The 16165-nt window shown below is 34.8% G+C and overlaps 1 protein-coding gene across 1 annotated transcript; it reads right to left on the reverse strand.

The window, feature by feature from the left end:
* Nucleotides 1-2482: 2482 nt before the first annotated feature.
* Nucleotides 2483-5567, reverse strand: LOC109108690. The gene is made up of 5 exons (XM_042759863.1): nucleotides 5421-5567; nucleotides 4293-4502; nucleotides 4018-4173; nucleotides 3646-3744; nucleotides 2483-3493 (listed from the first exon to the last, which is right to left on the reverse strand). Exons 2-5 carry the CDS (start codon nucleotides 4500-4502, stop codon nucleotides 3194-3196), a joined length of 765 nt encoding a protein of 254 aa, XP_042615797.1. The 5' UTR covers nucleotides 5421-5567; the 3' UTR covers nucleotides 2483-3193.
* Between the last annotated feature and the right edge of the window lie 10598 nt (nucleotides 5568-16165).

The following is a 16165-nucleotide window of genomic DNA, read 5'->3' on the forward strand; positions in this document are numbered from 1 at the left end:
AGAATACTTTTGTGCTTGAAAGCTCCTTATTCATTTTAATTGCATTTCTGCAGAAGAAAGAAACTTTGTACAACATGACAGTAAGTAGATCATGACAGAGTTTTAATTTCAGGGCGAAACATTCATTACCGAGGATAATTGTGTTTGTATACCAAGTGAGATTGAAATTACCAGCAAAACAAAGATAAATATGATAATTGGCTTACACATGCTCATTGGCAGGATTTTCTGTCTTTCAGTTCGATGTGTAAGTATTTCAGTAGCCATTTTCCTGCGTCAAGTAGATGTGCTCTGTGACAATTGAGATTGACAGAGAAACAGGTAAGCACTGGGAGAAAAAAAGATAAGAGACTACTGAAAATATATTACTTCAGAGAAGATGAACAGCAGAAAGGAAAGTTTAATGGACCGTTTAGTGTCTAGAACAGGATAACACTTTATTTTCATGGTCCCCTTCAGACATTCTTTTGACTAGAAGTAACTTTGTAACTACATGTCAGCTACCAGCCATCCGTACCAGTATTAGTAGACTGTCTGCTTAATATCTGCAAACACACTATTTTAATGATTCCCCAAGAGACATTAGAACTGATTAAGCAAATTTGCAAGTGCATGTCAACTGACCCTAACCCCAACCAAACAATCTACTAATACACCTTTAATACTCTGAGAGTTAGTTGACATAGTTAGGTAGTTAGATGTAGTTGCAAAGTTATTTCTAGTCAACCATTTTTTTATAAACAGGACCATCAAAATAAAGTGTAATCCAAAAACAGACAGGTAAATATTAAGATAGCAGCCATATTTTCAGAATCACTGGAAAAAAAATGCCTCTACCTACATTTTTGCAAACTCCAAAAACTTACCTATACATACATTTCACTGTAGTTTCCAGCTAAAATGACCACTAGTGGGAGTAAAACAACAACTTTTATTCTTTATCACACAAATTAAGACTTATTTTCATGTGATTCCTTGCACAATACTGTTATGACCTCAAAACGATTTTACCGTAGTGCATGATTTGTGAAGTAATACATTTTGATGTTTGCATCACATATCCAACTCCATATGTATAGCTTTTCTAATGTAGTAAACTTGCTCGGTAGCTCACCTGGTGCAGCACTGCACGATGCGGATTGCTTGAGTCCTATGAAAAACAAGTCATAATAAAAGAGCTCAAAGACTTGTAGAAGCAAGCTAAAATGCTATGGTTGATTCATAAATACGTTTTTATCTCACGTTTGCTTTTGTTAACACTGTTGGTTAGGTTCAGGGTGGGGTTTACTGCAGGTGGCATGTGATTTTCAAATGCGATCATTAATCTTTTAGTGCCGCTCTCTGGACATTTCATTTCTGATCTGCTCCGATGTACAACAACCAAGGTGATAAAATAGCACCACATTCATCTATTTCAGATAAACTTAACCTGCTTTTAGCTCCACTCACTGGACTTTTCCCTTTCAAAGTGTAACAAAACATGCAAGAAGCAACATATTACCATTTTGCAGAAATGTTGTCACTGGCATGCATTTCAAATGAGCTTGTTGCATATATTACTGTGTCTTTTCATAGCTTTTTCCCTCCTACTCTGTCTTTTCCCCCATTTAGGGAGAGCCTGATTGACTAGTATGAAATGGGCAGCTCCATCTCATTCCGTTTCTTTTCCATATGGGTGGATATCTGTGACTTTATCATCCACTCGCAGAGATACAATTAAGCTTGTCACATCTGATTGCTTAAAGCCAACATATTCACTCACCGAGACACAAGCGCAATCAGAATACATCAGACTCAGAAATATATAATGTGAGCTGCTCTTCTCCACGTTAATTTAGCTTTTTGGTGTGATTTTTAAAAATAGCATTTTAGTCAATTTTTATATGCACATCAAAACACTGCAGGCACTACAGGTTTGGCTAGGCCCTGGGGCCCATTCTTATTATGTCGCTAACTCGGATTTGATTGTAGATTATATGGTTCTTCAAAGCTCATCCTGGACTTGCTGTCATAGCAACAGGTCCTTAAGCTTAAACCTGCTCTGGAGCAGTGCAACCTTTTTCTTCATTAAAGCTTGAAGGTCTGTTTGTGCCCTCAACTTATATTTTCTATATGACAAATTGAATAAAACACTGTTAAAACTGTTACTTGGATCTAACTCAATAAAATTAAGACAACATTTTCCAACTACTTTTTGCAAGTTTAGTGAACTAACTGATATTTTGAGTAAGGCCAACTTAATAATAAGCATTTCAATGTATGTAAAAATATTAAGTAGCACTTTCAGAAAAAGCCAATAAATTGAGTACAATCAATGTAAAAAATATCAGCATATTACACACATTAGGCTTAATTAAAATAGGTAACATTTAAATGAAAAAATACTGGTTAATGGCTTCTGATTTATTAATTTTAACCAGTTTGCCCTTTCTTGTTTTGGAAGTGTAAACGGCTTCAAATAATTAGTTGCTTAGATACTGTGTCAATTTCCAGCATTTATTAATTGCCATATACAAACAGCAGCAATGAGCTGGACAGTGTAAACAACCAATAACATCTGCATCAGCTTACAAAGTGCAGGTTAGTAGAACACCTTCACAGTATTTTTTACTGTGTACATACATAATATTAAAACATTTTAATATCAAGTTAACAGGCACTTTTGTCACAAGCCATATACAAACAGTAGCAATGAGCTGGACAGTATAAACTATCAAGAACATCTGTGTTCTTGCATTAAAGAAAGCATAACCTTAGCTTATAAACTGCTGGTTAGTAAAACACCTTAACAGTACAGTGTGTACATAACATTGAAACATTTAACACTAACATTACAGCATGTCACAAGCATGAGCATCACAAGCATGAGCATCTGACCTCAACTTAAAAAGTGCAGCTTAGCATAATACCTTCACAGTGTGTGAATATTTTGAAACCTCTTTAGTTAAACATCTCACTGATCCCACTAACTGACCAGTTTTTAAAGTGCAGCTTCACAGAAGGGCTATTTTGTGTGTATAAAATATAAACTTTTTTGCACACCAGAATGACCTGCAGCATAGTATAACACATTACAAGAACAAACCATTAGAACATCCTGAAAAATTCAACATTATGTCCAGTGTACAATGATGTTGAACAGACAAAGAAAACAGCTGTTCACAAGTGCAGAGTGACAGTCATGTCTGAGTGCCTAGGCGAGGAGCTTGTTTTTCAGAGTCATGAACTTGGGGCTTGGTTTTGGGCGCAGTGTGTCAAGTCCCACGAAAAGTCTTTGAAACACCTCAAATGTTTTGGAAACCTTGGATGGATACTCAAGATTAAGTGCATATGTCAACCCAAGCAGCAAGCAGCATGCTTTGGCCAGATTTCCAAGATTGGTAAGGACTGGTATTCCCTCTATGATGATTCCTACTGCATCTGGCTCACGGCAGACATAGATGATCATATTCTTCATTTTCAGGTCCTCATGAACAGTGGTCTCTGCAGCCCCCTTTGAGATAAAAAAATAAAGTATTTAAGACAATCTCATTTCTTGATGAAAAACAAATACTACACCACTACCTGCTAAATGCTGGTTCAGTCAGTTCACAATTTAAACCTGTTCACCAGACTGACCCAAACCTGCTTTGAAACAATACTTACAAAGTAATCAGAGATGAGCTCTTGTCCACTCTCTCCCATATACTCAAAGAGGCATCTCAGAGTGACATCTCTCTTCTTCACTGCAGTGGCACTTGGGTCCTAGTTAATAGAACAATAATTAATAAATTATTTTTTGTTGGTAAATTCACTCCAACCATGTAATGCCATCATTACCCTAGGTCTGTAATAGTTTTTCTTTTTTATTTATTATAATAGATAAATAGTAATAACACTTGAGACAGTTTTTCTTCTAATTAGTCTAATTAACAAAAAAAAAAAAAAAAAAAAAAAAAAACAGCAAGATAACTGAAAAACAAACTACTGAATTGATTAATATTGTATCTTTTAACTTAGTAACTACTTTTGACCCACCTGTATCAGTTCCATCATCAAGTTTTTGATGCGTTGACCAGTTGCTCCACCCTTGGCACTAAAGAGCTCTAGGAGCTTTGGGGTGTGCTTGTCCAGCTGTGACATAAACGTTGCTTCCAGGGGAACCGCAGTACATCTTCGGAACTCCTCGTTTACCTGTAGGACAGCAAATGTTTGACTTTAAAAGATAAGCAACATTTGAACTTTATGCAAAGCAAAAAAGTGAGTACTATCTCATGTCAAAGTCACAAAGGGCAGGTAAATGAAAGACTTACTTGTGGTGAATTAAGGGATTTAGCTTCTGGGTGGTATCTTGAGAGGTGAGAGCGGAAGGAACTCCAGGATTTAAAAGAACATGGGCAATCTATATGAATACAAGGCAAGGCATGGCTGTGTCCAAAGGTCCCATGATGCAGTCTATAATGCTTTAAAATGTCACTCTTTCCTGGTACCACGGTGCTGCACAATTTACAGGGCCATCCCATCTGTCAATGGGGAGAGAAAAAAAATTAAGTTAGTAAGCCTTTTGAATACAAGTGTGAAAAAAGCCCTTTAAAAAATACACTTAAAATACAAGTGATGATTACCCTGCTGAACAAAACAAGAATGATTAACATTAGTTCATTGCAGAACTTATTTTAGAAAATAATCAGAAACCTTGTGTAAAAACCCCACTGAATTTTTGTAATATCATCATCACACAGCACCTACAAGCAGTTAACCAATTACAATATTGGGAGGAGGGATGCTAATATAAATAAATTAGTCAAAAAATCTTCTCACTTAAACAGTTTTAAAATGCATCAACAAAATTCATATAAATATATCAAGAGACGGGTTAGACATCTGCACCCAATAACTACAGAGCAATACAAATATGAAATTTGGGTTATGAGTTAACGTTAGGCCTATGCATAGAGTAACATATTACATTGTTAACATACATGTTACATAGAACATTGTTACATTGTGAGCGTACACTTTTGTGAAAGAGGAACTATGCCAGATATTTGCCTCAACTATGCTTTACCATAATTAAACAGCTTTGGACTAATTGATAATCACTCAGCTAACGTTAGCTGTGGCTTTGAGTGTAACCTTAGTGCGTCAGCGTCCACTACCAAACTAATGTTATATCGAAGCCACGAAAATGTTTTTGAAGTTACAAACACCTCTGAAACATTAAACTGTATCACACAAAGACAACATTACGTATACAGTGCACACACAGGTAGATTTATACAGTATGTGGTTCAAGTTAAGAGCTGTTTGAGATAGAGCACATTCGAATTTGGCGGTCGCAGATGTTTGTAGGAAACAGAGCGGTGCTTTTGCAGATTGCACAACACAAACACGTTAATTAGAGTAAAATCAAACTTTTAAAAATACAAAGAATTACTTACATGGGGAACTTGAAGTATAAATGATCCGGCTCCGTGGAAAACCTTGTTCAAATAAACTCATGAAACAGACGAGCGTGAAGGACTTGCCCGGGCTTGTTCTTCCGTTGCTGCAGGTGGGCGGGTCGTGTCTTTTTACGTCTGGTATAAACTTTTTAAAATGAGTTAAATTAAAAATCAATTTATGTTGAAGTCCAATTAAATTAATTTTATTATAGAAAATATTAAGTTACGAAAATATTCACACTTTTTACTTATTGATAACTCAAAAAAACAAAGAAAGAAAAATAAATTAATTTATTGGAATAAATATAGTTTTTAAAATGAAGTCATATGGACAATAGCACTGAACGACTTTTTACAGTGAACCTTTTTTTGAACAGATGTTACCCTGTGCCATTTGCACAGAAGAGATTGAACTCTCAATATGCCTCATACAGTATAACAAAAATAAAGTGGAAAATAAAACACTGCCCACCTCTGTATCCCTTCTCTCTGCAGGTGTGGATTCCTGCAACTCATACTGCAGTCAGCATAGAAATTACATAAGTACATACACATTTAGGTCAGAGGTTATTTATGCACTTACAGGTTCTTCCTCCAAGGGACAGTCATCTGAGAGGGTTTCTTCACTGTCCTGTGCAATGGAAACAAATGTTATGCATTGTCTTCCCCACTGATGTAAAAAAAAAAAAAACATAAAACAAGTTCACTTACTGCACATGCTTCAGCCACCACTTGCATTGGAACAGGTTAAAGTGTTGGTGTATTGAGTGAAACTGCTCAAAAGCAGCGTTGCTGATCAGTTATACCCCCTTTTAAACCAACCCATAAATATGCAATTATCTCAGATAACTCAATCCAGCCATATTAATCATCAACAACAGATGCATTTGAAGAACCAAAATAGCCAGATCATGATTAGTACTTCATTATGAGTACGAAGAACGGGCCCCAGTACTTCTAGTAATGAAAAATCTTAATGAATGCACTTTATTGTTTTACCTTTATCCCAGACCAAAATATTCAGTCTTCAAATATGAAAATATATTAATAAAATATGAATTATTACTCAATCTAAACAATTGAAATATTTGTTGTGGTAAAGTGGAAAAATAAAATATTTTAAAAGTTAGTGTACTTTTTTAATAAGGAGACAACAGTATCTTTTAAGAGAAGGGTTGATAGGAATTGTGATGCATATAATGTGTACAATAAAGAGAATTTAAGATAATTATCACTTCAAAGCAGAAAACAATATTTTGCATCATTTCTGTCAAATTATAGAGAAATCCACTCTTTGACATAGTAAGTAGACAAATGTAAATAAACAAATAAACTAGTGGGAAAAATGTGTTGTCTTCATAGCTAAAATTTTTTTAAATAAATCAATATACAGTTTAAACCGTTAAGTATATTCTGGGTCATGGCACCACATAACAGGAACGTATGACCACTGCTCTATAAATTCCTTATGCTCTTCAACCCCCTCCCCCCCCACCCACCCACTAAAACTTTCTACCATAATGCTTGTTATGTGCACATTTAATCTAAATTTGTTGTTCCCTTGTCACTTGCAACCTGCATTTCTGTTATTTATGGTAATAAGTCACCTGTTTGTGTCTACAAGTCCCTATTTGTCATAAACTCTGTGTTTATTATGAAGCTGTTGATAGTTAGTTTTTTTTCCAAGGCTTAATTATGCCTCATTATACTAATTATGCAACATTACAGGACTCATGTTGTCTGTTGGATGGATTAACAAGAATGAATCATTAAACATCCCTAGGAAACACAGCTAAAATACATTGCACGTATAAACCTGAGAAATCAGCAACTTCAAATAAACCGTTGGCTTTGATGCCAGAGCTTGAACTCAGGGTGTCAGTGACTGGATGAGCACCAGATAAAGAGCGCTGCTAATGGCCCACTAGACTGCACTGGAAAAGGACAGGAAGGAGATGTGGCCTGCGTGACCCAGCCTGGATTCTGATTAGCTGACTCGCCTCTCTGTGCTTCAGCCTGTCAGGGGTTCCGCTGAGCCAGGTCTTTTCCAGGCCTCCAGGGACCCCGTGGAGGGAAATATTTGTGCTGTCGCAGTACACGCTAATCTTTCGCTCCCTTCTTGCAGTGAGGGTGGAAGGTGGACATGGTTTTTGGCATGTATGATTTGAGACTCGTTTCACCGATCGGGGATCAGGCAGGACTATTGCTGCCTTCTGAGTCTCTAATTCAGTTTCTGGATGAGACAGCAAGACAATTTGGACTTTTGGGATTACTAGAAGGCTTTACTGTGCTTTATATCTGTAGTAAAAGTGAACTTGTGACTGACAGCTGGGGTGTACTATATAAATATTAAGACTGTCAGTTTATTCAAAACATTCTTGTATGGGCTGCCCTCAGTGTGGTTTGGTCTTGAATTGCTCCAATGGTAGGAGAAGCCCTGGATTTATGTTGTTACCTTATTTTATTCCATCTGATTAATCACATTAACTTAATGTGTTAAATCGAAAGGCCTAATTGAGATATATAGTATAATTTAATTTAATTAGTGTTGTGATGGTCTCTGAAGCACGAAGTACAATGTTAGTCTCATGTATCGTAATCTTTGCAGCATCTTTCCCAAAAGCATTGTAGGCCACCCCTCAGACCGAATGTAATGATTGGACAAACATTATACGGTTCTGAGAATTCAATAGAAGATATGTGAGATATAAAATATATACTGTATATCAAGGTTATATCAATGATATATCACATATAATATAAGATAGCAAGATAAGATAGCAATCAGTAATTACAGTGTTGAATATATACACTTTAATTATTGATTGCTATCAGGATGTAAAGAGATTTTCAACCAGCATACCAAAAATGGTTTATGAAAAACATTGCCTTTTCTAGCTTTATACAACTTGGCACCCTTTACATGCAAAGTTAAACTTTATACAACATAATCTCTAGGTTAAAATCTTCATCAAAAGCTAATTGGAGTCAGGAGTCAACTAACCTGGTGTTCAAGCAGTGAGACAAGATGGGAACTTCTCCTCTGAGCCATGTGGCCCATAACACAGTTTGAGTTTGCTTTTCCAGAAAAGAAAATCATGACATGAAGTGAAGCATGACTCAGAAAGCCTAAATTATGTGTAACAAGCTATATCATTGATATCTTAATATCTGTATATCATTATGATGATCTTTAGAGTATGTTTTTTCTGTGTTTTAACAAGTGTCAGTATAACAACATTGGGTGTATAATATAAGGGACACGTTCACTCATAATTTTCTCAATATCTTCTGCTAAATTGCTTAAACTGTTTAAAAGAGTAGCTTGGACATTCTAAGACAAGTTTGGAACGTCATATGTGTGAGTAGATGACAGATTTTTATGTTTTTACGTTCATTAAAGTGAGTTATTGTTATGCATACATGATATAGCCATCTCTAAATTAATATATAGAAACTCATGCTTGAGAAAGAGAGATTTATAGGACATTTTAATCTAAAGGACAGTTAACAAGAGGATTAGCTCACACCCATAAAAGAAAGATATGAATATTCATCGACACTCTGGTGAATATTTACACTTAGGTTGTAATTCTATTGTAATTCTCGCCGATTTTGCAGGCACAGCACATCTGAAGCTTACAGGCTATTAATTGCTCATGCATGGATAAATCATGAATGCCTCCGTGACTTCTGCCATTTCCCGATAATATCCCAATTGTAGTCATTTGTCTATATACTGCAGGCAAGCATGATTAATTAAGTTTTAGTCCATTGATGAGAGATTACTCAGTTTAGTAATTAGTAGAGAGCTCGAAGTGTCATTTTACCTTACATAAAGGTGACATGAATATAATAATTTTAAAAAAATCTTATCCCATACAGTGAGTAAGTTTGGTCCGTAATGTGTTAGCAAATGAACTGCAAACTTTCCCACTGTCACAGACTCTGTAACTCACTATGAATGTCATTAGAACAGTAATATTACTAGCTATACTTTTTACTGCTACTGAATGCATTCATCCCCTTGGCATGTTTTGTTGTTATACAGCACTAAATCACAGTAGACTTAATTAGGCTTTTTTGTTGTTATTAACAAACCTCTTTAATGTCAAAGGAAAAACAAACAAATAATATGAATGTTAAATAACAGATTTAATAAGTATTATGAAATCAATAGAAATAGTTTGGTGATCTGTAGTGGAGGAGTTTCAACTGTTGCCTGGGTGCTTCAGAGGTCACTGCTTTAAGGGAGATAAAATGTGCTAAATAATGTCATATCGCATCTTGCCTGCAGCTTGCTAGAAGGCATGCGGGACTCTCTGCAGCCTGCTAGGAAAAAAACAACAACATGTATATATATATATATATATATATATATATATATATATATATATATATATGGTCTGATGTGGCCAAAATGGCTATCCACTCACAATCTCCATGCAACTTGGCTGAGCTTTGAGCAATTTTGGGGAAAATCAGAGTGGCCAGATGTGCAAAACTGATAAGAGAACTATCTATACAGACTCAATGCTGTAATTGTTTGCAGGGGTACAACTGCTGAATAATTACATGAATACTTATGCTAACAATTACTTTGTTAATTTTTGACCAAATATTTCCAGTCAAAGCCACAACAGAACTGTCACACAGAGCAACATACAATGTGTTGTTCCTGAATAATTTAGAGCTTTTGAAGAAATCGGTGGTGAAAGATATCCACTTGTTTTGTTCCTGAATGAATTAATCATTCAAAAAAAGAAAAAAAAAAGAAAATAATAATAATAATAAAAAAAAAATAATAAAATAAAATAATAATTATTGTCTCACTCATAAAGAAATTAATCAGCGTTTTTTTTTTACAAATCGGTTGGTTGACTAATTCAGTGACACACTCATGAAGATTTCAGATTTAGTCAAGCTGTTTTGTTCCTGAATTAGTAGGCCTCAGTTTTGTTTGAGTAAATTGGTTAAATGAATGATTCAGTGACTTACTCATAAAGACAGGCACTTGCCGCCATCTACTGGTGAATATGTAAACTGCAGAATGGTTATGGTCCTTTAATATCTAATCTTTTTGATTCTCAAAATGAGAGTAAATTAATGTTTGGTAGACTACTGCTTTTAAGACATGGCGTGCTCCCATACTTTGAGACTTAATATAGAAAAGACTTTATAACTCAATTAATAAATCAAAATTAGGTTGTATATTTGTAGCAGATTTATTATTATTATTATTATTATTATTATTATTATTATTATTATTATTATTATTATTATTTAAACAAAGAAAACATGCAAGAGGACAGTTTGCAGTTTTGTAATGTCTATGATCCAAGAGCAAAAACTCTATTTGCATGACATCTTTTTTTTTTCGGCCCCAACAGCATCATCCACTGTCAGTAATCAAGCTTTGCTTTGGCTCAGCACCACTCCTTTGAAGTTAAAGCCATTTCAATCCAACTGTCTCTGCACACAAAATAACAATAATGCAGTCATTAGCATAAAAACCCAATACCATCCGTCACTCTATCAAGGTTGTTACTTCAGAACATGTCCCATATTATTTGCCATTTACAATCTGCAGTGCGCTGATTTTGTTGTAATAATACCATTGGATTGCCACTTGTGTGACAACAGAAGTGCTTCATAATTGAATTTTTTGGCAAGACACTATCAAGTCACTGCTAGAAACGAGCAATTAATCAGTATTACAGGGAAACATGACACATAACTTGCCGGGGAAAATGTGCGCTCAGAAGATGGGTGGAAGAGCTGATGAAGACTTCATGTTAGTTCAGTAAAAAAAAAATGCCTCAGAAACAGCTGCTGCAATTTTTTCTTTTATAGACTGTGTAAATGGCCTAAAACATCCTATTACACTTACAATGAACCAGTTGTAAACCAGGTTCCGATAAGGCTTTATTACTCCCTTCACAGTATTCTAAAGCTTGATATTAAACAAGTCGCCCACTCTTAGTTCAGAACAATTTATTAGGTCCAAATGCCAGTCAGTAGTCCTTATCATATTTGACTTTCTAATTTTTAGATCTAAAAGGTCAAAGATATTATTCAGATTGCCCCTGATTGTGAGTGTCTGGGTACAGCTAAATATGCTTTGTGCTGGAAAATGAATATGTTGATTGCTATGGCTTTAAGCTGTTGGATGTTTCTAATACATTTTATGAGCAAAAAGTGATTCCATGGAGCATACTGGGTCTCCAGCTGAAGTGAAGAGAGGATTCAGTCTCAAAGTAGGTTTTTTTTTGAGGGGTTGTTTTTTAAGTATCTTTTTAATTTATTGTCCATTTGGAGACCAAGACCATATCTTTAATGTGAATGGTTGTTCATTTTATTTTATTGCTGTAAATGCTTGGAGGGGAGGGCATTATTGAATTTCCACACATGTTTGCTGCTGGTTTATGACTTAGTGCTTTTTTAGCCTTTTAGCAGCTTTTGAAACTCTTTATAAAAATATGTTGTATACACATTTTAGTATATTTTTAAGAAATGCAAATATATACTTTATGCAATAATGTTTTGTCTGATATTTAACTTTACATTCACACTCAAGAGCCTGGTTTTCTTTATTTCTGTCACCTAATGGAGTTTGGGTTCCCTGACACTACTGCTTTTGGCTTGCAGTTGGAGTTTAAAAAACACTTAATATTTGACAATATAATATTTTTGATCACACTGCACTGGGATAGAACAAAAATTGAAATGGATTAAGTTGAATGATTACACTATTGTCTCATGTAGTGCTGTTTTTATAGCTTAAATTAATTTGTTCATAAATGACTAATTTTGAAACATCAACACTGTTTTTGAACTGAACTTTGAACAAACTGACTCAGTGAATAAATGACACAGTTGTCTTCAGTTGTACTGTTTACTGATGAATTAAGCTTGTTTTATAATTAATTAACTTTACGCAGTTTTTGAACTGATCTGAACCAACACTGAACTGACTGGAGCTGAATAATGAAACTTTGTCTTGCTAGAGGTGCTTTACAGCAGAACTGGGATTTGCCTTACATTTGATACATTTGATACATTTGAAGTTTGCATCATTAATTCTATTATTTTCCTGTTTATACTGTGAAGATGCTTTGAAACAGTCTGTAAAGATGACCTGACTCATAAATACCACTCACCAGCTTCTGTGTATATTTTTTCCCTCCCTAATGATTCTAGTTACAGATGGTTTTACATATAGGCAAAATAAATACACAAAATAGCTTTTATTGAAGGGTCATTTAACGTGTTTATATACTGTATATATATATATGTGTATATATATATATATATATATATATATATATATATATATATATATATATATATATATATATATATATATATTAATATTCATAACTTCCATATGGCCAACATATGCAACTTGAGGCCAAGTATTGATTTCTTGCCCTGAACACAATAACATCTTTACTTCCGAGCTTGACAGCCCTGTCAAATGGAACACACACACTTGCTCTGTTGCTTGATGTTACACTGACCAGCCACTTAATTGCATTGACCCCTTTAATATGCTAGCTGTGATGTAAATGGTTTGCTCTCTGGGTGCTTTTAAAAACAGTATCTCTTGTATGATGCAGAGAATGACAGCTTTATTAAAATGGAAATGCAAAAAGTCAAACAAATCTTGTAAAGATTTGAACAGTTTTATTAAGTGTCTTGTCAGTGATTTGTCCCAGCTGTAAGTATGAATCTCAAAAGGAATTTTTCCTCTTCAGAAAGGTCAACAAATCTAAATGGAATCAATTAAGTCTTGCCAGTTTTGTTGCCCATCACTACGAATTCTGGGCCTTCTGACTGTATATTGTACTGGGCCTCGTACTACTTTTTCATAATGCAGGGCTTGATGGACAGTATGTGGCTTTGATGATTTGCTCTCTGAGTGACCTGAAGTCAACTTGTTCAGTATTCAAATTAACAAAGTATTTTGCAATATTTAATGCAATTTCTTCTTACATCACACAAAATAATTATTTTTATTATGTATTCTGATATTAAATAAATTTAATTATACTGAACACTACTGTATATCAACCCTTCTTTGGTTGTTTGTTTTGGCGTTTAGAATCTTTTTTTTTTTTTTTTTTTACCCCTTTGCCCAGCATGCCTGTTGGCAAAAAAAACAAAAATATTCCACTGTATTTCCACTAGTTTGACTTCCCTAAATTTAATTTAGTTTATTTTCAAATCCACTATTGTAATGCAAGTGTAAGAAACACAGAAAAACATTCCTTTACAAAGTCAGCCCTCTCTGAAAGTCTCACAATGTGCAGGATATTACTAGGTATTCTGTTACAGTAACTCTGAATAGAATTGTGCAGATGCAACCTTTTGCACATTGTATGGGCATTAATCAGTGATAGTTTGTAGCTTTTTAAAAGACTTTTTGTTAAATGTCACGTCTCTAGCTTTAATTATGACATACTTGCAAAATAACTGAGATGGTGGCTAAATGCAATACCCATTGTCTGTTTTTTACAGAGTGGTTTGAATAGAATAATTCATAAAAATGCCATGTTTCAACATACCAGTAATTAGTGAGAATGATTAGTTCTAGAAAGCTTAGAATGTCAAAATGAAATGTGTTTCTGTTCCGGTTTGGCCATCAGAACTGGAATAAAAATTTGAAAGGAAAGCTTGAATGATATGATAGCTTTCATACCCCAGGGAAATCAGAGGCCAGTGTCCACCATTACAGCAGCTGAATAGGCCATACACATGGGCATTTCATTCACAGAAAGCTTTGAATTTGACCTGTTTCATGTGCCTCTAGCAGGATTTGAGAAAGAGGAAAAAATATATATAAATTGAGAGTTGCAAGAAATATTTCATGCATTTTGTATTACAGATATTTTTTTTTGTTTAAATGATGAATCCCATACCCCTGTCCCTCAATGAGAACTTATAGTACAACAAATGTAACACTTTCCCTTTCTTAGTCTTTAATTCATTTATCTTGTATGATTTTTGTGTATGTATGAGAATTTGTGGGGTTGTTTTTATCTTGGCCTGTCACATGGGGTTTAATGTAGAACATTAGACACAGGAAATGTATGCACAAAGAGAAAGTTTAATCAGAATCTTGAAAACCTTTTCGTCTATAGCACATCTTAGAGCTGAAGTGTGTAATTTCTTAATTTTTGCACCACTAAGGTCAGTTAATAGTATCCCATCCATCCATCTATCTGTCTGTCTGTCTCTTTCTGTAAGTCAGTCTATCTGTCTTTCTGTACATCTATTTCTGCCATCCATCCATCCATCCATGAGAACCCCATGAGAACATGTGATGCTTTCAGAAGTCATTCATTATTTGCTTGAGTCATAAGGAGAAATATTTTATTTTATTTATTTTGTTTATTTATTTTTTTATTTTTATTTTTTTTTGCTAAATTATTAAGTGATTTTAGAAAGTAATTTGTGGCACATCGTTCTGCTCTTCTGGACCGGTATTTTTGTTCCCATAAAGTATAACATTATTTCTGCATGATGGCTTCACATCTACCCTTTTCATTTTGAGTCTAATATAGCTATGTAATGGACCAAGTGCAATGGGCATAGCAAATAATATTAGATGAATGGAAGTTAATTGTTTTGCATACAAACAGCACAAACTCCTTTTTGCAAGATGTAAACTGTAGGCTTCATAAAACAACCTATAGACATTTAGGTTAATTTAAAGAATAAGAACCAGAGCATCCGTAGGAGTCCATTACCCCTCTGCATTTACATTCTACCGCCGTCATTTTTCTTGCATAAATTAGAGTCTAATGCAGGCAATTGATAGACTTCCATTAGAACACTAGAACTCCCTCCCTCTCTCTCTTGCTCTCTCTCTTTTACCTAAGTTGCCTTTTCTGTCCTTTGAAATGTGTGTGTGTGTGTGTGGGGAGGGTGCTTTTTCATTACTTTAGACTGAGCAGTGTCTCTAAATTGCAATCATTTGGAGTCAAAATGCTGCGGAAAACAACTTATCTGGTCCACTTTTAATTTTTCTTCTATGGCGATAAATATATTATGGCACATCTTTGCTTTTGTACATTATGAGTACAGTTTCAATAATACAAGTTAGCAGTTTTAGTGATTTTTTTTTTTTTTTTTTTTTTTTTTTTTTGGAGCTTTCAGAAGTCTTTCAAAATGCACTGAGTGCTGACTGAAATGAACAGTCAGCACTCAGTGCATGGAGTCAGAGTGGTATAGACATAATTATATATCTAATTTCCCAAAAAGTTCAGTTATAAGATATAAGCAAGCAGCCATTACTCAGAGTTGGACTGTTCTATAGGTATTCACATAAATATAATGAGATGCTATAAATACAACAGGACTAAAGTGGAAATTAAATTCTTAGTTGATGTTTTTCCCCTATACGACATGTTCCTCTGCTGTCTAAGCCAAAAATATCGTCAGTCAGTGCATACAGTAAGGCCGAGTGATGTGCACTTATACGTTTATCATGGTTTTGCAGTGCTTTCTGCAGGACAGTCCCTTTGGAGAGACCTTGGGTTAAGTGCCTTGTTCACTCTCGGATGAATGAATCAGCCATTCTGAGGTTTGAACTCAGGACCTTTGTGTTCGCAAATCTATTAACACTATCCTACCACCTAACTAGCTGCTAGAGATAGAAGCTGAGTTGTAAAGGCTGGATAAGAACCCAGTCGACAAACATGGCTGATACGTGCTGACTAAAGTTCAATTTGCTCATG

Source organism: Cyprinus carpio, chromosome A1 (genome assembly GCF_018340385.1).
Source record: "Cyprinus carpio isolate SPL01 chromosome A1, ASM1834038v1, whole genome shotgun sequence".
NCBI classification, from domain to species: domain Eukaryota; kingdom Metazoa; phylum Chordata; class Actinopteri; order Cypriniformes; family Cyprinidae; genus Cyprinus; species Cyprinus carpio.